This window comes from Pelobates fuscus, chromosome 1 (assembly GCF_036172605.1).
Source record: "Pelobates fuscus isolate aPelFus1 chromosome 1, aPelFus1.pri, whole genome shotgun sequence".
Lineage (NCBI taxonomy): Eukaryota > Metazoa > Chordata > Amphibia > Anura > Pelobatidae > Pelobates > Pelobates fuscus.
In genome coordinates, this window is record NC_086317.1 from 205,147,219 (window position 1) to 205,171,883 (window position 24,665).

Genomic DNA, 24,665 nt, shown 5'->3' on the forward strand with positions numbered 1-24,665 from the left:
CACACAAAAATTCATTTTTTTGCATATTTCTGTATTTTTTTTATAATAAATAAGCATTTATATATACATGTGTTACATCAAATTAAAGCCCTTTCTGTCCTTTAAAAAACGGTATATAATATGTGTCGGTGCAATAAATTAGTAAAATGCAAATTGCAGTTGAACGCAAATAGCAAAAAATGCAAAAAATGCCGTTGTCATTAAGTGAAAGACAAGCTTCTGAAGCTCTGTCCTTAAGGGGTTAAGACACTTTTCAAGTGGCAAAGCCATTTTAAACACACCTTTTTTATTAAAAGTAAAAGAGAGCTGGTCACAAATGCTTGACGACAGCGTTATAAACTACTAGATAGCACTGAAATTCTAATGTTGTGTCCATGTTATATCCATATAACGTGTGGCTCTTTCTAATGTCACTTTTCATTTTAAAAATAGATGAACTAGAAAATTCCTTAAGCAGGAATGCCTTCAGTTCAGCTACTTTGGCCTTAAATTTTAAATTCACTCTGAATTCTCACTCTATTAAATAGCCCTGAGAATCTCTTTCCAGCATTCAAAATTTTTTTGCCACTGTAACAAGTTTATTCTCAAACCTGTGAAATGTTAGGGACTCACCAGGGAATTACAAATTTACCCCCATTTTAGTTATTTTTGCCTAAATTTAGTAATTTCCTAGTCAATTCATGTCAATACACCATTAAGTTTATAGCCACCTCCCCACCCCCTGCACCCACACCTGGCATCATGTGGGAGACATTTAAATTGTCTGGAGGGTTATTTTTCCACCATCATGCGTGGAGTAATAATTCACTTGATAGGTAGTGGACAAGTTCTTTGTACAGCTACACTAACCCCTGTATAAAGTGGGGACTTCGTAATAAAGTAAAAATACAAGGTGGAACATACCATTATCCCTCCATTTCTGCTCAGTGGATGAGGTATTGATAAGAGCAGTAGCTGACTGCCATAGTTATATATTTATTTCTACAGCAAACAGGGTGACAATGTTTCAGCCTACACTGGCCTTTTTCAAGTCATAAATTTAAGATCGTGCCTATCGATACATATCTGGCGGCCACTCCAATAGGGACACGAGTCTCGCCGCCAAGGATGTCCTTTTCCCCCTCTCTGGAACTCTGCTGCGCCGGATTTGGTGATATAGCTGCTGAGTGATTATAGCTGTTATAGCTTTCGCCCACAGACATTAGCCGAGACTTAATGCTGGGAGTGAACTGGTTTAATGGGGCATGGTACATGCAATGTATACACAGACCCCCAGCAGAGAGTCTCCATATAGTTCAATACAAACTCCTCTTCGGCGTCTCTGTGTCAAAAGACACCTCAAAAGAGGTTAAGAGGGTTAACAAGCTCCAAGGTGGGCTGAGTACTGGGGGGTATAAAAAGGGAAAATTTGTGTTCATGTTCGGTTACCGAACGGGAACGGGAAAAGGATACACACAAGTATTTTCAGTGTCAGGGTGTTCTGTCATACTGCTCCCCCCCTTGTATGGTGCTTCAGCAGACATGGCTTAACAGTTTTCGGGTCAACTTCGATATGTCTAGACTTGCTCGTTAGTTGGTGAGCTCAGTTTGCCTTGACAACCCTTCGGCGTTCCCGTTCTGCTTGCTGGGCCGGTAGTGTATGGTGAAGTTGTATGGTTGTAAAGCTAGACTCCACCGCAGTAATCGGGCATTGTCTCCTGCCACCTGGCTGCCACCAGTTGAAGATATGTGTTAGGGAGGCACAAGAACAGGGGAGAGAGATATGATAAGGTGAGATGGGACAGGATCGAGCGGGCAAGTAGTCGGGCGAGAGGAAAGGAGAAGCGCAGCCACCTCTTGTTTAGTAGTCGGGAAGAAAGTCTGAAGGGCAGGAAAGGCATGATCTACGTGCGCTTGAGAAAGAGAATGGCAAGGTGGGGAGAATTCTTTTCGTAGCGGTTCAATCTTGTCAGTAAAGTAGCAAGCAAAGCATCGGCTGTAAGGTTAGTTTGGGGGGTGGCCACAGCAGGGCGAAGAAGAGAGTTAAAGGTGCTGATGAGTTCTGTCTGCTGTGAATTGGGTGCGCTGTTCCAAAAGGATCTGCCTGGGAAAACCTACTTGAGAGAATATCCAGATCAGTGCATCTGCTATGGTTTCTGCTTGGATGTTAGTCAAAGCGACTGCTTCAGGATAGCGGGTAGCGTAGTCCACTATGGTAAGTATATACTTTTTACCGGAGGGACTAGGTCTCACTAGGGTTCCTATTATATCGACCGCTATTTGGCTGAATGGTTCCTCAATGATCGGCATGGACTGCAGCAGAGCCTCGGGGTGATCTCCGTTCTTTCCCACCCGTTGACAAACATCACAAGTTTGGCAGTACTGCTGAACATCTTGATTCCCGGTCAAAAGAAGTTCTGGGTTACTCTATGAGACATCCAGCCTATGCCCAGATGTTCTGCCGAAGGTACATTGTGTCCGATCCGTAGGAGTTCCAGCTGATACTTCCTGGGAACTACAAGCTGGTGCTTCTGGGATGGGGCTGCCCCTCTATTATGATTCTCTGTTAACCAATATAGCCTGTCCTGTTCTCAAATAAACTTTTTCCTCTCTAAACCCCCTTGTTCGGTGTCTGCCTGGGTCCTATAATTTTGGAGTGTGGGTCTTCCCTTGCCTCCCTCCCAAACTCCTCTGGGGTGTCCCAAGCTAACTAGGCCAGGTCTACTGTCGGGGTTGGGGAGTCATCGCTTACCTGGATCTCCTCAGAACGTGAGCCAGCCGGGCTTGAAGATGAGTAATTACTGGATGAGCTTCCGCAGTGTTCCTGGTAACGTAGGCTGAGGTAAGGGTCCCCAAATCACTCCCGAGCAGTACCTCCGCGGGCAAGTCTTTCATAATCCCCACGTTCACAGTACTGGATCCAGCTCCCCAATCCATGTGAACTCGGCCAGTGGGTAGTCTGTAAATAGCGCCCCCGGCTACCCTAATGGCCACAGATTATCCAGTATGTTCATTGTCCCGAGCCAAGTAGCGTTGTACTAATGTCAGGGTAGCTCCGGTGTCTCTCAGTTCCCTAGCCGTTTGTCTGTTTACAATGACCAACTGTGTATGTTGTTGAGGGTTGTCCATGGTAGCAGCCTGAACAGGATCAGCTTCATCTAATACTCTCCAGGATCTTCTGGTATAGGCTGGGACTCTTTCCAGGGATACGTGTTCTCTGCTTCTAAGCAGTGGTCTGTGGACCTGGGTGGTACAGGGTTGGTATGACCCCACGAGGGTCTTGGGGGTTCCAGTGGGCAGTTGCACCTTACATGCACTAGTTGCTGGCATCGGAAGCATCTGGGCCCGGTCTTTGTTGGTGCTGTTTGGTTCCCAAGTAGTCCCCTGTAAGGTGGTTGAAGTTGGTTGGAGGTTCCTGGAGCAGCAACTTCGGTGCGGGGGCAGGTCTTACTGGTGGTCGTTCAGTTTTTCAGGTGTCTGTGTATACAGCTGCCAGGCGGGCAGCCTCTGGTAAAGTGTGCAGTCTCCTATCTCAGATCTGGGTTAAGTAGGTTAAAAAAAATGTTCCATTAAGAATAATTGTAGGATATCCTCTCCCGACAAGGCTGGGCACCCTATATCCAGTATAAGCCAGTATAAGGCATCTCTGTGGAGGCGGCATTCTGCATAGGAGTCTTTATCCTCCTTTCGCAATTCCATAAACCGCCTGCGGTATGCTTAAGGGGTGACTGCATACCTGGCTAGCAGGGCTTCTTTCTATCTTTCATACTGATGAATCTCCCCATCTGGTATGGCCCTGAATGCCTCAGCAGCTCATCCTGATCATTTTCCAGCCAGTATCATTACCCAGTCATCCTCTGGTACTTTGTGTAGAGCGCACTGGTTTCAAAATCTGTGAGATTTCCATCAATCTCATCTGTCTCTTGAAATGCTTTTAAGGCTGTGAAAGGTACCTTCCTCCGTTCTGGCTGTGAAGTGGGGCTTTCAGTCAGCGGAGCTCCCGAACACTGTATTTTGGCTAAGTGTAGTTGGTATTCCCGCTTGGCTCTAGCTTCTGCAACCGAGTCCGCCAGTACTTTCATTATTATTTTGTCAGGAGGGTTTGGCCCAAACAAGGCCAAGCGAAACCGATCGTCCCGCATCTGTTCGGATTCTTCAGTGTTCGTGAAACTGCTTCGACGCTGGGATTGGTTCGGTCCAGCTTCATTAGTTCGGCAATTAAAGCCCTTTTCCGTATGTTTTTAGCATTTCATCCCTGCCTCTCCAGCACATCCTTCAATGTGGATCGCTTGAGCTGCTCGTAGCCATTCTCCATCTGCTGCTAGTTCCGGGTTCAGCATCCACTCTTGGGGAAAAGAAAAATCCCACAGCTGCCACTAGATGTGGCAGCCACCCAGGTAGGGACACGGGTCTCGCTGCCAAGGATTTCCTTTTCCCCCTCTCTGGAACTCTGGTGCGCTGGATTCAGTGGTTATAGCTGCTGAGTGATTCTAGCAAGCTGAATGATTATAGCTTTCCCCCACAGACATTAGCCAAGACATAATGCTGGGAGTGAACTGGTTTATTGGGCCATGGTACATGCAATTTATACACAGAGTACAGTTCAATACAAACTCCTCCCTGGTGTCCCTGTGTCTGGGAGATAACTGAGTGTACTTTGCTTAAACTTATTATCTCCCAGGCACAGAGGTACCATGTGTAAAACACATAACACCCCAAAACAAATACAATATTACAAGGGACCCCTTGGGGATACAAGTCCTATATTCCCGAATAGCCTGGTTCCGAGTGCCCAAAGTGTCCAAATAGCGCTTAGATCCCACGAATACAGAGGAGTCGCCACCGGGGTAAAGTTTTGACTGACCGCACACGTGGCGTCTGCCCAAAATAGTTCCAGAGGAAAAGTGGAGGTGGTTGGTCACTTTCGGAAGTCCCAAAACGAATAAAGCACCAAACAGATTATCTTGTTCCTAGGTAGCTATTGTTCGCCTAGTTTTTGCAAACAATCCTACCGAACAGCGCTCTGCTGAGATGTTTGGAAAGGGAGCAGGCGAGGATAGAAGTTCAGCGGTGTTTGCAAGTTAGTCTGTCCATTTTAGTTCTATACACTCGACGTTCGAACACCACTCCCTGCTTTCATGCAACAAGATGGCCTCTGACTCAGTTCCCACATGTTCGTTCATGTGAATGGCGGCCACCCAGCAGAACACTTGAAACAATTAGGTGTGAACCGATGATGGAGGTGTCAAGAGAGGTCAATAGGGTTAACAGGCTCCAAGGTGGAGCTGTGTACAGGGGGTATAAAAAGGGAAAATTTGTGGTTTTGTTTGGTTACCGAACGGGAACGGAAAAAGGATACGAACAAATATTTTCAGTGACAGGGTGTTCTGTCACAACAGTGACAGTACAATAATGATATAATTATATGTAACTAAAATAGAATTAAATCATTCAATTACAAAACACAATATCACATACTAATTGGTTTGGTACTTCTGGTTACTACAAAAATAAAATTCCTCATGAGAGATCACATGTCAATTTCCTGACACAATGATATCATCAGAGACAATCTTAGCTCTCAAAGAGGGGGAACATAACATAATTAACAAAACATGTAAATAATAGCCCCACGTAAGAATAAAAAAATAGAGGTTAAACTTGGAATCACACAGAAATGTGATTCCCAATCAATGTGGTTACATGACCACTACTTCAAAATACTCAGATGATGCCCACAAAGGCGTTATCAAAGGGGAAAACCTATGATGCCACAGGAGTAATGGGGTTACCGGTCATGTGACCGCAAGCATGGTAGGTAACACTTTTGATGGCTGCACACTGTTTACAGGAAATGCTCAAACTAGGAATAAGTCAGGTGACGGATAAAATAAGAAGAAAAAAAATCCCTGTGGCTGCTGTCTGATGTACTGGACAGTCTCCACATACATAAACATTGCACTACCTTGGAGTTTTTAATGATTTTCTTGCTGACTTCTAAAGCAGGGAACAAATAGTCCAGATTTTTTTGCATCTGGGTCCTTATTTTTGCCATTTTGTTGCAGCTGGACAGGTTAAATGTGGTGGACTTTCAAAAGGTTGTATTGCAAAATTCCCACAGGTGTAATCTGGTCCATTGTGCACTGACCTGTTGGTTATTGTTACTTTAGGGAGGGCAGACACTAGTTAATTGTAGATCTTACCTGGAACAAATACAATGACTGCAAAACATTCCCCTGTGGTTGCAGCAGAAATAACCAGGGACCGGCGCCTGTCAAAGTACTGTGACAAAATGGTGAGGCTTGGGAAGAAGCTAAGGCTGAAGCCAAGTCCTAAATGAAAAAAAATATATATGTTATCGAGAATTAACATTGAAACAGAACTGCTACCAACTAGCTGCACTTAGATTCTAGGTAGCAAGCTTAATTGTTATGGCAAATTGACTGTGCATCAACCCTTTATTCATAAATAATTATTATTGACCAGATCTATAATTATTACTAACTATAATATTTAAATTTAGAATAAGGAGACATTAGTTAATCTAACGAGTATAGCAATGTTATAAGTTACTACCTAGTTTTCATACATTTTTCTTGTTTAGAGTTATTTGTTTAGCTCTACATTTTCATGAATAAAATCCAAATGACAAACTAAGGGAAAACTAGACTTGGAAATATTCCCAGACTCGTTTTTTCCATTCTAATTTGTGAATCACAATTTTTGTATTAATTATATTACATTTCCTAGTAAATGTCTATTATTAAGACCCTGTTTTTATCCATAATTCTGGTTGAGGCTGATTTTTATTGTCAACCCATCTCAAGGAGTCCGAGCAACTATTTGCTGCTTGCAGTGATTAATTCAAACTGTAATTTACTAAAGTCCGACGGTCCATACTGAATGGGGCAAATTAATATGGTTGACTACTCATACAGACCCCTTGTAACAGATGCCCTGTTCGTTGGATTTCTAATTTTGTTGCTATCTATTCATTTACACTACCATTCACCTAAAACGGTATACGAATAGAAACAAACAAACTTTACCCAGCTAATTTGTATACAGAATGTTTTACCGAACCTATCGACCACCCAAGACAGTCGTGTGCAGTCAATTGACTTATTTGACACTATTACAAACCGCAACTCTAACGTTCTAAGTGGTTCACTGGGTGGCTGTCGATTCGTATGCACAAACACGTGGCGGTGGCCATCTTGTTTTGTCGAACGCGTTCAGCGGGGTTTGGTCGTCAAGTGTCTGGAACTATTTTCAGACACTCGATGGCCCGAACACCGCTGAGAATTCCAGGACAACTTAGATTCGTATTCATTCATCCGAAGAAGGTGGCATTCGGTAACCATGCACGAAAGAGACCAGCCGCACCAGCTGAATTCATGGAACTATTCTGGGCAGGAGCCTCGTGCATGGCCGGGCAGAAATGGGACTTCCACCTAACTTTCGAACCCCTGAACCGATTTGAATGATTTTTAAATATATTGTTCCCCCAGATAGGGGTTATCAGGAGATGTATGTTATATGGGGTTCTGATGTGATTTTGGGGTGTTTCTAGAAATGCATAAAATTGTCCCTCTTTTTCATTTGGAGATAATTGAGTTGATACAGTAATTAACTCAAATATCTCCCAAGCAGAGGGGAGGGAATGTGTGTAATGTATGGTGTGTCTCTCTGTCTGACTCTATGTTTATTGACTTCACTGTGTGTCCCTGTTCCCAACAAGGTCCACCTGGGTGTCATCCTTGTTGGGAAAAGTTGCATAAAAGGCCAGTGTGGCCCCATTAAAAATCAGTTCAGCTTAACCCTCAACACGTAGCCTTGTCTCGTGCTTGTAGGGAACCTGCTTCACAACTAATCACTAGCTCTTGTAAGAGCTCTACTACCTATTTGGAGATTTGATCGGCGGCGATGACATCTGGAGAATACTGCAGCATAGCTCCATCTATAGGAAAAGGACGTCTTTAACTGCATACACCCCTTTGATACTCAAGGGGTGTATGCAGTTAAAGACGCCCTATAAGTCTTATTTATTATTATTTTACACCTTCTTGTTGTGGTGGCTGGCTAGCAAGTGCAATTCTATCTAGCTGTCAGGGTACCTGTGGTCTCTACCTCCGAAAGAGTTCCTCCATGCAGACGGTCTGATGGCTCCCTTCCCCGCGGTCTATCCGGTCATGCTAGGCCGGCCGCGAGGGAGTGACTGCCTTTTACAGCATCTAGGCAGGAAGTAGTCATCAGGACACTCCCCCGGAACGACCTGTCAGTCAATTGCTGCAGGACCAATCAGGACGCCTCGGAGGCGTGGTTACTGCTCTTCTTGTTGTGGTGGCTGGCTAGCAAGTGCAATTCTATCTAGCTGTCAGGGTACCTGTGGTCTCTACCTCCGAAACTGTTCCTCCATGCAGACGGTCTGATGGCTCCCTTCCCCGCGGTCTATCCGGTCATGCTAGGCCGGCCGCGAGGGAGTGACTGCCTTTTACAGCATCTAGGCAGGAAGTAGTCATCAGGACACTCCCCCGGAACGACCTGTCAGTCAATTGCTGCAGGACCAATCAGGACGCCTCGGAGGCGTGGTTACTGCTCTGAACAGGGTATTTAACAGAGCTTCTTTCATTAGCTCATTGCCCTGTCGTGGTTCTAGCTTGTTCTAGTCACTCAGTGCTTGTGTATTCTATTATCCCTTTTGGTTTTGACCCGGCTTGTTTACCTTACTCTGCTTATCTCTGTTACTCTTGATTCGGCTTGTCTCTCGCTTACCTGTCTTCTGTTACCCTCGACCTCGGCTTGTCTTTGACCATTCTATACTGTACTACTTACGTTAGTCCGGCCATTCTAAGGTCCGGTATACGTATCTGGCTACTGTTTGTACTCTGCGTGTTGGATCCCTGTCCCGATCCTGACATTACGACAGGGCCAATGGATCCTGCAAGTACAAACAGTCAGCTGGCTGCTCCTGATCCTAGGTTTGAAGCCATGGATCACAGAATGGATCAGATGGCGCTTGCGCTACAGGCTCTATTAGCTGGTGCCAATAACCCACCAGAGGAGATACGTAATACCCCTGTTTCTCCTGTCGGTTCAGGTCTAGAGGTAGCCACAGTGGGTGCTTCTTCTCACATTACCCCCCCAGTACGCTATGGTGGGGCTCCTGAGAAGTGTCGTGGTTTTTTAAACCAAATTAGTATCCACTTTGAATTGCAACCTCGCTCTTATCCTACAGATAGGGCAAAAGTAGGATTTATTATCACCCTACTCATTGAGAAAGCTCTGAGATGGGCCAACACACTATGGGAGAACGATAATCCATTAGTTTATAACTATAACGCATTTGTAGCTGCTTTTAGAAGAACATTTGACCCTCCAGGTAGAAAGGTTAATGCAGCCAGATTACTGTTGCGCCTGAGACAGGAGAACCAAACACTGGTGGATTATGCACTAGAGTTCAGGTCTCTGGCGGCAGAAATCAAGTGGAATGAGCAGGCGTATATGGATGTATTTTTGAATGGCCTATCTGATGTAATCCTTGATGAGGTTGCTACCAGAGAACTCTCTGAGAATTTAGAGGATTTAATTTCGTTCATCTCTCGTATAGATGAACGTCTAAGAGAGAGACAGAACACTCGAGAGAGGAACCAGAGACCTTCTTTTAGGTTAGCTCCCGCTGTTCCAAGTCCTGACTCCACGATATCTTTGCTTACTGAACCTATGCAGATAGGGTATACCCGCCTCTCTGAGGAGGAAAGACAGCACAGGAGAAGAGAGGGTTTGTGTATGTATTGTGGAGCCAAGGGTCATTTACTCTCGAACTGTTCTAACCGCCCGGGAAACGCTCGCACCTAAGTCTCTCTAGAGGACAGGCCTTGGGTGTTTCTATTTTGTCCTCTACTCCTGATTATAAAGATCACAGGCTTCTGCTACCAGTTTCCTTAACTTGGGGGAAGGAAGTAGTAAGGGCTATGGCATTGATAGATTCCGGTGCTGCTGAGAATTTTATCGACCAAGCCTTTGCTAGTAAGAACAATTTCCCATCCCAGCTAAGGGAGACACCTTTGGCCGTTGAGGCCATAGATGGTAGACCACTACTAGACCCTGTTATCTTTCGTGAGACCATACCCATTAATTTAAATGTTGGTATCCTACACGTGGAGAATTTATCTCTTCTGCTCATTTCGTCTCCTTCCGTTCCCATAGTTCTGGGGTACCCATGGTTGAAAAAACATAACCCTATTATCGATTGGGAGTTAGGAGAGATACTCTCGTGGGGCCAGGGCTGCCAGGATCGGTGTTTGTGCAAGGTTTCTCCATTAGCTAATATTAACATACCGGAGAATCCTACTCAGTCCACAGAAAGACAAATACCAGACCTTTACCTAGACTTAAGGGCAGTGTTTGACAAGAAGAATGCCGATTCTTTGCCTCCACACAGGTCATTTGACTGTAAGATTAAGCTTCTACCCGGCACTATGCCTCCGAGGGGCCATGTATATCCTTTGTCTGTTCAGGAAAACTCGGTTCTAGACGAGTATATTCGGGAGAATTTAGAAAAGGGATTCATCAGGAGGTCTTCTTCTCCGGCCGGGGCTGGGTTCTTTTTCATTAAGAAGAAGGATGGCACGCTGAGACCTTGTATCGATTACCGAGGCTTGAATAAAATAACTGTCAGAAATGCCTATCCTATCCCACTGATTACCGAGTTATTTGATCGTCTTAAGGGCTCCAAAATCTTCACCAAGTTAGATCTCAGAGGGGCTTACAATTTGGTGAGAATCCAGCAAGGTCACGAGTGGATGACGGCATTCAATACCCGGTATGGCCATTACGAATACACTGTGATGCCATTTGGACTATGCAATGCTCCTGCAGTATTTCAAGATTTGATTAATGAGGTACTTAGGGAGTTTCAGCATGATTGTGTTATCGTTTACCTGGACGACATACTAATACACTCTAAGGAGATTGAGACTCACCATAGACAGGTCAGAAAGGTATTACACAAGCTGCTGCAACATGGTCTATATTGCAAATTGGAGAAGTGCAGTTTTGATCAGTCTCAGGTAGACTTTCTTGGATACGTGATTTCTGGGGAAGGTTTTAAAATGGATCCTGTAAAACTTCAATCTATTTTAGACTGGCCCTTGCCCAAAGGACTCAAGGCTATCCAAAGGTTTATTGGTTTTTCCAACTACTATAGGCGCTTCATTAAAGGATACTCCTCTATCATTGCGCCTATTACCAATATGACCAAACAAGGGGCTGATACTAAGTTCTGGTCTAAGGAGGCTCTGGGTGCTTTTAAGACTCTCAAGGAACTTTTTGCCTCGGCTCCCATTCTAGTCCATCCTGATACGACTCTGCCTTTCTTGCTCGAGGTCGATGCCTCTGAGACAGCAGTTGGGGCTGTTCTGTCTCAAAGGTTAGGGGTGGATAAACCGTTACACCCTTGTGGTTTCTTCTCTAAGAAATTTTCTGGGCCTGAGAGCAGATATGACATCGGGGAAAGGGAACTGTTAGCAGTCATTAAAGCCTTAAAGGAGTGGAGACATTTGTTGGAGGGGACCCTACACCCTATTACGATTTTGACGGACCACAAAAACTTGTCCTATATTGGGGAGGCTAAGCGCTTATCCTCTAGACAAGCTCGTTGGTCCTTATTCCTGACTCACTTCAATTATGTACTGACTTACAGACCTGGTTCTAAAAACTCTAAAGCCGATGCATTATCTCGCCAATATGAACCTTCTACTGTACCTGAACCAGTTCTTTCTTCTATAGTTCCGAAATGCAATATCATTGCTAATACGAATCTCAGGATTCATTCTCCATTATTGGCCGAGATCATTAAGTTGCAACATCTAGCACCTAAACAGACTCCTGCGGGCCGTCATTTCGTTCCTCCTGCTCTTCAACTGGAACTTTTACAGTGTTTACATAATAGCAAGATGGCGGGACATCCTGGTATTCGCAAGACTTACGCGTTGATCTCTAAGGACTTCTGGTGGCCTGCTTTACGGAGGGATATTGAGGAGTTCATCGCTGCATGTGAAGTTTGTACTAAAACCAAACAACCCCATACGCTTCCATGTGGATTCCTGCAACCCTTGGAGGTTCCAGAAAAACCATGGTCCTGTTTGGCCATGGACTTTATTGTCGATCTACCTATCTCTAAAAGACAGACTGTTATCCTCACCGTGGTTGACAGGTTTACTAAGATGGCACACTTCATTCCCCTGCCTAAACTCCCGTCTTCTCCCGAATTGGCAGAGATATTCGCTAAGGAGATTTTTCGCCTACATGGGATACCCTCTCAAATTGTATCGGACAGAGGCTCCCAATTTGTTTCCCGCTTTTGGAGGTCCTTCTGCTCTCAACTTGGTATTAAATTAAACTTTTCTTCTGCCTATCATCCTCAGTCTAACGGAGCTGCTGAACGTACCAACCAGAAAATTGAACAATATTTACGATGCTTTGTTTCTGAACACCAGGATGATTGGGTCGGTTTGATTCCTTGGGCGGAGTTTGCACACAACAATCTCGTTTGCGATTCTACTCATTCAAGCCCCTTCTTCATGAATTATGGTTTTCATCCGTCTATTCTTCCTTCGGATTCTCCTTCCCAGGGGGTACCGTCGGTTGATGTTCATGTTGCCAATTTGAGGAAGTTGTGGGATCAAACTCGACAAATCCTTGTGCACAACTCTATGTTGGTCAAGAAACACGCTGATAAACGTAGAAGGGCGGCTCCGGTCTTTGTTCCTGGTGATAGGGTATGGCTGAGCACGAGGAACATCCGTTTAAAAGTGCCCTCCATGAAGTTCGCTCCTCGTTATATTGGACCCTACAGGGTGCTGACCCGTATCAATCCAGTTGCGTATCGTTTAGCTCTTCCTAATACCTTACGCATCCCGAACTCGTTTCACGTTTCATTGCTGAAACCACTCATATGTAACAGATTTTCCTCCACAATAGCCCCTCCTCGCTCCGTTCAGGTGGAGGGTCAGGAGGAGTATGAGGTTAACTCTATTATTGATTCTCGAATCTCCCGGGGGAGAGTACAATATCTGGTTGATTGGAAGGGATATGGTCCTGAGGAGAGGAGTTGGGTACCTCAGGAGGATGTTCATGCTCCCCGTCTCCGCAGGGCGTATCACTCTCGCTTCCCATCTCGTCCCGGTTCATTCCGCCCGGTGGGCGTATCTGAGAGGGGGGGTACTGTCAGGGTACCTGTGGTCTCTACCTCCGAAAGAGGTAGAGACTTAGCTGTTCCTCCATGCAGACGGTCTGATGGCTCCCTTCCCCGCGGTCTATCCGGTCATGCTAGGCCGGCCGCGAGGGAGTGACTGCCTTTTACAGCATCTAGGCAGGAAGTAGTCATCAGGACACTCCCCCGGAACGACCTGTCAGTCAATTGCTGCAGGACCAATCAGGACGCCTCGGAGGCGTGGTTACTGCTCTGAACAGGGTATTTAACAGAGCTTCTTTCATTAGCTCATTGCCCTGTCGTGGTTCTAGCTTGTTCTAGTCACTCAGTGCTTGTGTATTCTATTATCCCTTTTGGTTTTGACCCGGCTTGTTTACCTTACTCTGCTTATCTCTGTTACTCTTGATTCGGCTTGTCTCTCGCTTACCTGTCTTCTGTTACCCTCGACCTCGGCTTGTCTTTGACCATTCTATACTGTACTACTTACGTTAGTCCGGCCATTCTAAGGTCCGGTATACGTATCTGGCTACTGTTTGTACTCTGCGTGTTGGATCCCTGTCCTGATCCTGACACTAGCCCCCCTAAATATAGTAATATCTTAACTATATTCCAGTCTGCTGGTGCGGTCTCTGCCCCATATCTGCCTCTTTTGCTAACATCATCAGAAGTGATGATCTCAGTCAATTAAAATGCTTCCCCATAGGAAAGCATTGGATTGGCTGAGATTGTCAATTCTGATTGTCACGCCAAGGGTGCATAATTCATTGTTGCACTATAGAATATTGCCATTTAATGTAATTTATGTAGTGCATATTTGAATTGGCCACTTAGTAGAGTTCAGATGACAGAAGGGGTAATGTAAATTGCAAAGGAATGTGAAAAGGGCCAGATGGCTTACAACAAGCATGTCAAACTCAAAGGCTAACACAGGCAAAATAAACAAGGTTTAAGTTTATATAGGCTGCAAAAAAACAAAAACTTCAGTTTTCACAGAGACGTAGGTTTATTTAGAAAAGTACAGTATAACAAAAGTTGCCATAATACAGACAAGGGGCTGTGTAGGAGGGGGGCTGGCAGGGAGCGTTTACTTACCTCTCCTGCAGCTCCCTTCTCCTCTGCCCTGGTCCGGTCAGCTCCCTCTGCAAGTCCCAGTGTAAGTCTCGCGAGAGCCGCGGGGTCAGAGTGCGGCTGCGAGACTTTCACTGGGAGCTGACAGGGGAGCTGACCGGACCTCGCGGAGGAGAAGGGAGCTGACAGGAGCTGCAGGAGAGGTAAGTAAACACTCTCTGCCAGCCCCCTCCACTGAACTGCCAATGCCACTGGACCACCAGGGAGTGAGAGCCCCCCTCCCTGCCATGTATCAAGCAGGGAGGGGGGACGAAAAACTAAATAAAAATGTAAATAATAAAATATTAATAATAATAATAATAATAATAAAATTAAGAAAAATATTAATATAACAAAAAAATATTAATATTAAAATTATAATAATTAAAAAAATAATAATAAAAATGCCCACTCCCCACCAAGGCTCTGCATCACACTCTGCATCACACACACACACTGTATTCATACACACACACTGACCTCATACACACACACTGACCTCATACACACACACACTGCACTCATACACACACACACACACTGCATTCATACACACACTGCATTCATACACACACACTGCATTCATTATATACACACACTGTAAATAAATATTCAATTAATATCATTTTTTTAGGATCTAATTTTATTTAGAAATTTACCAGTAGCTGCTATACTTACCCAGTGAAAGAAGAAGAATGTTACACTGTATACAATTTCAAATAAAACGTATACAAACATAGCCAGGATTCAGCTGTAAGCATTTGCAACACTTACAACAATCAAGTAACATACATTCATATAAAATGTAAGTTACTTAGCCTTTTAGTAAGTTACTAAAAGGCTGAAAGACCTGAATTGGTCTTTCAGCCATATTTACTAATACTAAGTAAAGATTACTTAGTATTAGTAAATTATGCCCCTATTCGCTATACCGCGAGTAGGGGCATGTCTATTAAACAGTGAGCAACCTGTGGCGGGTGGGGGCCCTAAAGAAAAAAAAGGGGGGAGGACCTATTGTCCTCCCCACCGGCCCCCACCCCTGAGCGGTGGGTGGGGGCCCTAAATACAAATTGGGGGGGACTTAATGTCCTCCCCCTGGCCCCCACCCCTGAGCGGTGGGTGGGGGCCCTAAATTAGAATAAGGGGGGACCTAATGTCCTCCCCCCTGGCCCCCACCCCTGAGTGGTGGGTGGGGGCCCTAAATACAAATGGGGGGACCTAATGTCTTCCCCCCTGGCCCCCACCCCTGAGCGGTGGGTGGGGGCCCTAAATACAAATTAGGGGGGAGACCTAATGTCCTCCCCCCTGCCCCCCACCCCTGAGTGGTGGGTGGGGGCCCTAAACTAGAATAAGTGGGTGGGGACCTAATGACCTCCCCCCTCGCCCCCACCCCTAAGCGGTGGGTGGGGGCCCTAAACAAAAATAAGGGGGGGGACCTAAATACAAATTGAGGGGGACCTAATGTCCTCCCCCCTGAGCGGCGGGTGGGGGCCCTAAATACATATTTAACCCCCCTCCCCCCAGGTGACTAGGGGTCCCCTAGTCACCCCCTCCCCCCAAAAAAATAAACTCCTACCTACCCTCCTCATCCTAAAAATAATGAGGTGGGACCTTTAACTAAATACCTATAAAAATAAAAATAAACTTACCTTTCAATGTTTTCTTTCTTCTAAAATCTTCTTTTTTTAGCCCCAAAAAAGGCCAAATAAAAATACATAATAACCGACGCAATTAAAAAAAAACAAGAACAAAAAACAATAATCCATCTTCAACCCGGGGAGGGCTCCGTGCAGACTGAAGGCTTATAAAACCTTTCCCCGCCCTGCAATTAGGCTCAGAGCACTCTGATTGGTGGGTTTAAACCATCTAATCAGAGTGATCTGACAGGTAAGTCTCTACATTTACCTGTCACAGCACTCTGATTGGTTGGTTTGAAATCCACCAATCAGAGTGCTCTGTGTCATTTTACACAGCGTGGGAAAGTTCTTTGGAATTTTCCCACGCTGTGTAATTTGACTCATAACACTCTGATTGGTTACTTAATCCACCAATCAGAGAGTTATGAGTCAAATTACACAGTGTTTGTTTATTTTTAATTGAGTCGGTTATTATGGCTTTTTATATGGCCTTTTTTGGGGCTGAAAAAAAAAGATTTTAGAAGAAAGAAAACATCAAATGGTAAGTTTATGTTTATTTTTACAGGTATTTAGTTAAAGGTCCCCCTCATTATTTTTAGGGTGAGGGGGGTAGGTAGGGGTTTACTTTTTGGGGGAGGGGGTGACTAGGGGTTTGGGGACCCCTAGTCACCTGGGGGAGGGGGGGTTAAGTTTGCATTTAGGGCCCCCCCAATTTGTATTTTGGGCCCCCACCCACCATTCAGGGGTGGGGGCCAGGGGGGAGGACAATAGGTCCCCCCCCTTATTCTTGTTTAGGGCCCCCACCCACCATTCAGGGGTGGGGGCCAGGGGGGAGGACAATAGGTCCCCCCCTAATTTGTATTTAGGGCCCCCACCTGCCACTCAGGGGTGGGGGCCAGGGGGGAGGACATTAGGTCCCCCCCCCTTATTCTTGTTTAGGGCCCCCACCCACCATTCAGGGGTGGGGGCCAGGGGGGAGGACATTAGGTTTTTTTATTTTTTTTAACAGTTAGCAGCCACAGTAATTTTTACTTAGTATTAGTAAATTTGTCTGAAAGACCAATTTAGGTCTTTCAGTCTTTTGGTAGATAACTCCCTAATACCGTGGGAATTAGGGAGTTATCTACCAAGCGGCTCCAAGTAAAGTCCCGAAGTACCGAAGTTGCTGAAGTTCCGAAGTGCCAAAGTGTTCAAGTGCCAAAGTTGCCGAAGTTCTAAAGTGTCGAAGTGCCGAATTGCCGAAGTCCCAAATTTCGGAATGCCGAACCGAGCCGAATATTTTCCCCATGCTCATGCCTAGCTATCAATAACATAAAAAATACATTTTTACCGATAGACCCCATGCCGCCAGACCAACCCCCAGTAAGGGCACAGACACCCAAAGGGATACCAGATGGGTCTGCCCCAGTTACCCAGCGGGACTTTCAGAACCTGGTCGGGGAACTCAAAACCCTCCTGGCATCCAGCACAGCATCCATAAAAACAGATGTGCAGGCTATTGCCGACAGGGTGCAGTCCACAGAGGACGATATTTCCGGCATTAAGCAGGGATTGACAACCCTACATGACTCGGTCCTGGCCCTACGAGCCCAACAGCAAGCAATCTCTCTCCACTATACCGCCTTTGATGACAGAACAAGGCGCAACCACCTTAAGATCAGGAGAGTACCAGACGCAATCATATCTGACGAACTGCCTCACTATATGAGGCGCCTCGTAGCTGCTGTCCTGCCGCCAATGCATGCCAAAAAATGTAACACAGATGGGATATACCGCCTACCATCCTCAGGCAGAGCAGCCCCAAATGCGGTTCAAGATGTGATTGTACGCTGCACCACCTCCCAAGACAAGAGCAGGCTGATGACAGCTCTCCGGGGCAAGACACCATTAACATTTGAAGGCGCACAACTCACAGTCTATCAAGACCTCACTAGATCCACGCTACAATGGCGAAGATCGCTGCACCTGGTCACCAGCACCCTCAGAGAAGCGGGACTGGAATATCACTGGAGGTCCCCCAGGTTCCTGGTGGTCACACACAGGGGAACTGTCCATAAACTCTCCACACTAGCAGAGGTCCCGGCATTCTGTAAGGCACTGGGCTTTCCCGCACCCACGCAGGATGCCGACCGACGCAGCAGATACCTGACTCCCCCGGACACAATAATAACCAGGACACACACAGTTTACCCCCAGCTGAGATGCTTCTATCTTGTTAGCCCCGAGACATTCCCAGTTTGCCGCTATGTTCCCAACCCTCCCCCCCCCCACCCCGGGGCCCTCCAGGGCTTAGGGTAAGTTTAGAAGGAGGCCCTGAATCCACAACCTGTTCAGGTTGCATTAAGCTCACCCATATCACGCAGCCATCCTCCCGGAGCAGTTCACACACTCCTGATAATGTACCAGTGCTGGTCCATAATCTTAACGGTTCATTCCTGTTCTCACACTAATTGAATGGGTTCAGGGATGGCCACAGTGGTTATTTCTGAAGTTGGGAGCGTTAAGGTCAAGCCTGAGGCCCTCGTCTATATGGGACAGATAGGTTATGAGTTCTTCTAAATCCTCTGGCAAGTCCCTAGCTGCAACCTCATCCAACAAAGTATCCGAGAGACCATTCATAAATATGTCTACAAATGCCTGGTTGTTCCATCGCACTTCTGCAGCATAAGTGTGAAATTCTAAAGCGTACTCCACAAGAGGAAGGGATCCTTGTTCCATCTTAAGAAGAGTTTTGGCTGCATTCACTCATCTTCCTGGGGGATCAAAGGTTTGTTTGAATGCAGCCACAAACTCAGCATAGTTGTATACCAAGGGGTTGTTATTTTAACATAAAGGGTTTGCCCATATCAATGCCCTATCTACAAGTAGGTTGATCATAAAACCCACTCTAGTCCTTTTGATAGGGTAGGCCCTGGGTTGTAATTCAAAGTGTATGCTGACTTGGTTTAAAAACCCTCAGCATGCACCTCCGTAACGTAAAGGGGACGTCATATGAGTGGACGTATTAACTGTGGCAACCTCTAGGTTAAGTGAAGCAACTACAGGTATAGGATTTTGCGCTTCGGTTTGCAGATGTGCTGTACGAGCCAGTAAAGTCTGCAGAGCAAGGGCAAACTGGTCCATTTCCTCGAACCGCACATCATGGCCAGAAGCTTGTGGGTTGACACCTGCAGGGTCCAAGGTCCTATTCTAATATCACGGTCGTGTGATAACCCAAAACGCAGTATGTAAACCCACAAAAAATCCAAGCATGTATTACTGAACCTTAAAATGGTCGGATTTAACGTAGGTGAAAAAGAGTAGTCAGAGGATAGACAAAAATCATAATACCAGAGATCAGGAGAATGATACAAGAATAGCCGGGTCAGCATACTAGAAATCAGGAGGTCAAAATACAAACTGAGTCAGGGAACCAGAAAACAGGAACGTCAAAATCCAAGCCGGGTCAGTATACAAAACCAACAGTAAATATGCAAGACGAATCAAAGAGCACTAAGGGGAAAATAAGGAACCACAATAGGGCAAGGAACAAGGCAAAAGGCACCCCTTTTATAAGGGAGCGTCTTTTGCTTTAAGGCCACGGGGCCGCGTCAATGACGTCATGACGTTGGAGCGCATGCGCCACGTCATAAAAAGGGGGTGACTCCAGCGGCCGGCGTGTTACATGCTTAACTCGTTGGAAGAGGAGTCTGCCCTGGATCCTGCACCACGTGGGCATGATGGAATAAGGTAAGAGATCTTGACAACTTTGCTGGGAGGGCAGATTGTGTGTTAGTCTGTGCCAGAGCCAGAGATGTATGCAATACCATGAGGGAATGGGCAAAAACAACTTCACAGGAAGCTAGGGGAGGAAGAGTGTGTGTGCCTATCTGTGCCAGAGCCAGAAATGTTTGAGATGCCATGTGAAAAAAAAAGTGGTTTAACTCATTGTGAGTCAGGGCAGGATGAGTTGGTATGTTCACCTGTGCCTCAACCAGGAATAGGTCAGGTGCGAGAACCAGGAGAGTTTGAGGGTCTATGTGAGAGGATGGCCTGGCTGGGTGAGGAAATTACGTAAGTGTGGGCAACATTCTGTGCCTGACCATGGGGTGTCAAAGGTGTCCTGTGAAAATGTACAGAAAAAACCTTCTAGCAAGAGGGGGTTGAATGAATATATGTGCAAAAAAGTGCCTGAAGCAAATGTATTTAATGTGCTGTGTATAAAATGTGGAGGGACAGCATGGCTATGAGGGAGAGCAGAATGTTTGTGAGCCGTACTCCGTGCCAGACTCAGCCAGTTCCCAAGGTTCTGTTTGTGTGAGGAGATGGAGTGGAGGCGAGGGAGAGACAGTGGTTTAATCGGTAGGAAAGTCGACCCATCCACAGTCTGCCCAAAGTGAAGGGCAGGGACAGACTCAGCCTGTGGATCCAGGGAGTATGGCCGCATGGGAGCATACTGTTAGGGAAACAAGGAACCTTGTCACCTTATCACCACCACACGTCACGCATACACCCAAGCCAGCTCAGGAGCAGGAGTCTGTCTCTAAGCAACTGTCTGGTTCTGAACGAAAGGTTCAGAGTCAGATAGTGCAATGAGCCCAGCAGACAGACCACACAATAAAAGAGATGAAGGGTGTTGATACAAGCAAATGGGAGTGTTTTCTGTCTCATCTTTTGTGTGTTTACAGGGGGGTACTGCAGAAATCTGTTGGTTTCTTCCCCTTAGAGATTCTACATGGGTGCAGTGAGTGTGGCCCAAGGGATGTGACCAGAGAGCAGTGGGAAATGGAAACAGGCAAATCAGGCATGTTTGTTGTGGATATGGCTGTTATATGGCTTAGGGACTAAATACAAGCCTTTTTGGGGGAGGTGTGAGAACACATGAAGGCTACCCCATTCATACATAAACAGTGCTATGAAAAAGATGAGTGTATGGTGTGAAGGCAAAAAAAAGAACAAGTGTTGATACACAAGGTAGAAGCATGAGAGCCTTCTCCTATTGCGTCTCTTATTTGGGGGAGGTGTCATGCCAAGGGTATGTAATTCATTGTTGCACTATAGAATATTCCCATTTAATGTAATTTACGTAGTGCATATATGAATTGGCCACTTGGTAGAGGTCAGATGACAGAAGGGGTAGGAATGTGAAAGGGGTCAGATGACTTACAACATGGATTGATTCTTTGATTAATCAAAGGCTCTGCAAGGTGGACTGTGAAATTCTACACTTGAAAAGCCTGTATGTCTAGTTCCAATGTAAACTAACTGACTTCAACCATATGGCCTGTAACTCTTAATTGATTAGTTAATTTCTTAAAATATTAATGATCATTAGCTTTCAAGAAAAAAAACCCTTGTGTTCCAGTATTAGATCCAAAAGAAACATTAATACTTATCCACAGATTAATAATTAAGCCTAATTTTTATTATATTTAGAATGGGACAAGCACAATCTTCTAATCAATGCTAAACATGATTGGCGTAACTTAACCATATGGGAAGAGATTGTGATGTCCGCTATATTGGGTCACAAGTAAGAAGTGTGCCGTATCTATGGAATGGAAAAATGGTAACAAATTCATAGATGCAATTATTATTTCGTTGGCACGTACAAAAGAGGAGATCGAAGAAAACATTTCTATTTGGATTCATGTTGGTCTGGAACACAAGGGGGTGGTCACTTATTGTTTCTAGAGGTTAGCCTTTTATTCACCTCTGGGCCAGGCTTGGTAATCCACAGGGTATATATCCAATGCTATCAAAATGCATATTGTACTTGCTTGGGGCCAAAATCTAATTGTGAGTGAGTCACCATCTTCCTTGCCAGAGACCCCCAGGGCAGAAGTTTTACCTGAGTTTAAACCTGAGTAAGTGATTGGGACTTCTGTTATTTTTTCCTTTTAGTTTTTTATCTGTTGTTGGTGTCAATAATTTGTTTATCATCTATTTTTTGTATGCATTGTGACTATTTGATGCTCATAATAAATATTCCTTTATTGTGTTCTGCCTTTGTCTGGTAAAGAATCACGTTACCAGAATAGACTAATTAGTGTTATGCAATAACATAAATATTGTGCTAAGTTGTATTTGGTGTTTTTTTTTTTTTATTAATTTACGTGGGGGACGAAGGCACCCCATTTATAAATTGTCTTGGTGGTGGAAGTGTTAACATTTTAATATTTTAATTATTATGGTTAAGTTTGGGTAGTGTTAAGTGGGAATTTATCATTATTTCCGTTTTAGTGCAGACAAATAGTGATCTTTAACCCTTTCACCACCACAACTATGTCAGGCACACTCTTGAAGTAGGGTGCTTTCGTGACATTGATGATCTCCGTCAAGGAGGCGGGCCAGCACTGCCCCAGAAAGCCCCCAGAGAAGCCATCTGAGAAGTGGCCACTGCAGGTGTCCTAAGGCTGCAATGTTTTTCTCTGAAAAGGCAGTGTTTACATGAAAATGCATGCAAAGACTAACTATAGTCACCAGAACAACTACATTAAGCTGTAGTTGTTCTGGTGACTATAGTGCCCCTTTAAGTATTAGTCGTGTATACTGAATTCAGTGTTTTACCCTGTCAGTTACTACCATGTCACTGGCCCTACAGGCCTTTATGTTGGTGAACCTGCCTGCTTCAGCATGAGTTAGAAACTCAACTGGAAGATAAAAATCAATAACAGCTGAGGATCTGCCTTTTGGTTTTCTGCATTAGGGGCTGATGTGGGTGCAGGGAGGGCTAAGGTAGGTGCGTTGGGGATAGGGGCTATACAAAAAGTCTACATGGCGCTTAACTGTACTTTCTTGCAGGCTGCTACAGCTCCTTATCTCCTAGGTGCTCTGCCCTTCCTCCTCCCACCCCCTGGCCACCTCTTCCCCCTCACAGAGAGCACTGCAGAGGGGAAAGAGACCAGACAGCAAGAACTGTGACAGAACACTGGGTCTCACTGAGAAGGGGTCACCTAACCTGTGATTGTAGAGGTTGCAGGAGTCCCATAACCTCCCACTTTAATATGTGATTAATTATGTTTTCTAGGCGGTGAGGTCTATGATCTCCTCAACTAGAGCATGGCGCCTATCTGCCTCAGGCCCTCTGTCCATGACCTATCTGCCCGAGTCGTCAGTCCTACACTGAACAAAAGTCCAACATAAATATCAGGATTAGTGATGTCCCGAACGGTTCGCAGGCGAATAGTTCCTGGCGAACATAACTTGTTCTTGTTCGCCACGGATGGCGAACATATGCGATGTTCGGTCTGCCCCCTATTCATCATCATTGTGTAAACTTTGACCCTGTACCTCACAGTCAACAGACACATTCCAGCCAATCAGCAGCAGACCCTCCCTCCCAGACCCTCCCACCTCCTGGATAGCATCCATTTTAGATTCATTCTGAAGCTGCATTCTTAGTGAGAGGAGGGGCAGCGTGCTGCTGCTGATTTAATAGGGAAAACGATAGCTAGGCTAGTGTATTCAGTGTCCACTACAGTCCTGAAGAACTCATCTGATCTCTGCTGTAAGGACAGCACCCCAAAAAGCCCTTTTTAGGGCTAGAACATCAGTCTGCTTTTTTTTTCTGTGTAATCTAATTGCAGTTGCCTGCCTGCCTGCCAGCGTGTGTGTCAGGCTCACAGCGTATACTGTGCCCACTTGCCCAGTGCCACCACTCATATCTGGTGTCACAATAGCTTGCATTTAAAAAAAACCAAAAACTTTTTTGACTGTAATATAATAGCAGTCAGTTTCCTTCACACGTGTGCCTTTCAAGGCCTGCCAGGGCACAGTGTCACACCAGTGCAACTCATATCTGGTGTAACAGTAGTGTACATTTTTAAAAAAAAAACTAGAAATTTGACTGTGAAATAATAGCAGTCAGTTTCCTTCACACGTGTGCATTTCAGGGCCTGCCAGGGCACAGTGTCACAACAGTGTAACTCATATCTGGTGTAACAGTAGTGTACATTAAATAAAAAACTAGAAATTTGACTGTGAAATAATAGCAGTCAGTTTCCTTTACACGTGTGCGTTTCAGGGCCTGCCAGGGCACAGTGTCACACCAGTGCAACTCATATCTGGTGTAACAGTAGTGTACATTTAAAAACAAAACTAGAAATTTGACTGTGAAATAATAGCAGTCAGTTTCCTTCACACGTGTGCGTTTCAGGGCCTGCCAGGGCACAGTGTCACACCAGTGCAACTCATATCTGGTGTAACAGCAGTGTACATTTAAAAAAAAAAATGTTTTTTAAATGTAATAGATTGAATAGCAGTTGTTGTCTGCAAGCATGCGTGTCAGGCCTACAGCGTCTACTCTGCCAACTTCTGCCAGTGCACAGTGCCACTCATATCTGTTGTCACAGTAGCTTGCACGCATAGTACCACTAATCGAAAAAAAAATGACAGGCAGAGGCAGGCCACCCCTCAGGGGCCGTCGTGGTCGTGGTGCTGTGATTCCCTTTGGCCCTAGAATAATGCCCAGTGTTCAGAGGCCACGTACCCTGAACTCGAAGTTCTGAGGACATAGTTGACTGGCTAACACAGGACACCCAATCTTCTACAGCTTCCGCTCAGAACCTTGACGCACCACACTCCTCCAGCTTAGCTTCGGGCACCTCTCAAGTTACCACTCGCCCGCCTGCCGCCACCACCAACACTAGCACCACAGCCGCTTCACTTGATATGTTAGAGGAGTTATGTACACATCAGTTGGTAGAAATGAGTGATGCGCAAGCATTATTGCCAGAGGATGTAGA

The 24,665-nt window shown here is 45.4% G+C and overlaps 1 protein-coding gene and 1 long non-coding RNA gene across 2 annotated transcripts in view; both read right to left on the reverse strand.

The window, feature by feature from the left end:
- Positions 1-24,665, reverse strand: part of LOC134591252 (uncharacterized) — a 180,735-nt gene that overhangs the window by 26,826 nt on the left and 129,244 nt on the right. The gene's annotated exons all lie outside the window — the stretch shown is intronic.
- The window catches only part of LOC134600740 (monocarboxylate transporter 7-like), a 39,183-nt gene that overhangs the window by 9,733 nt on the left and 4,785 nt on the right, over positions 1-24,665 (reverse strand). The window contains exon 3 of the mRNA XM_063445127.1: positions 6,183-6,311. Within this exon, the coding sequence (XP_063301197.1) occupies positions 6,183-6,311 (129 nt within the window). The remainder of the gene's footprint in view (positions 1-6,182; positions 6,312-24,665) is intronic.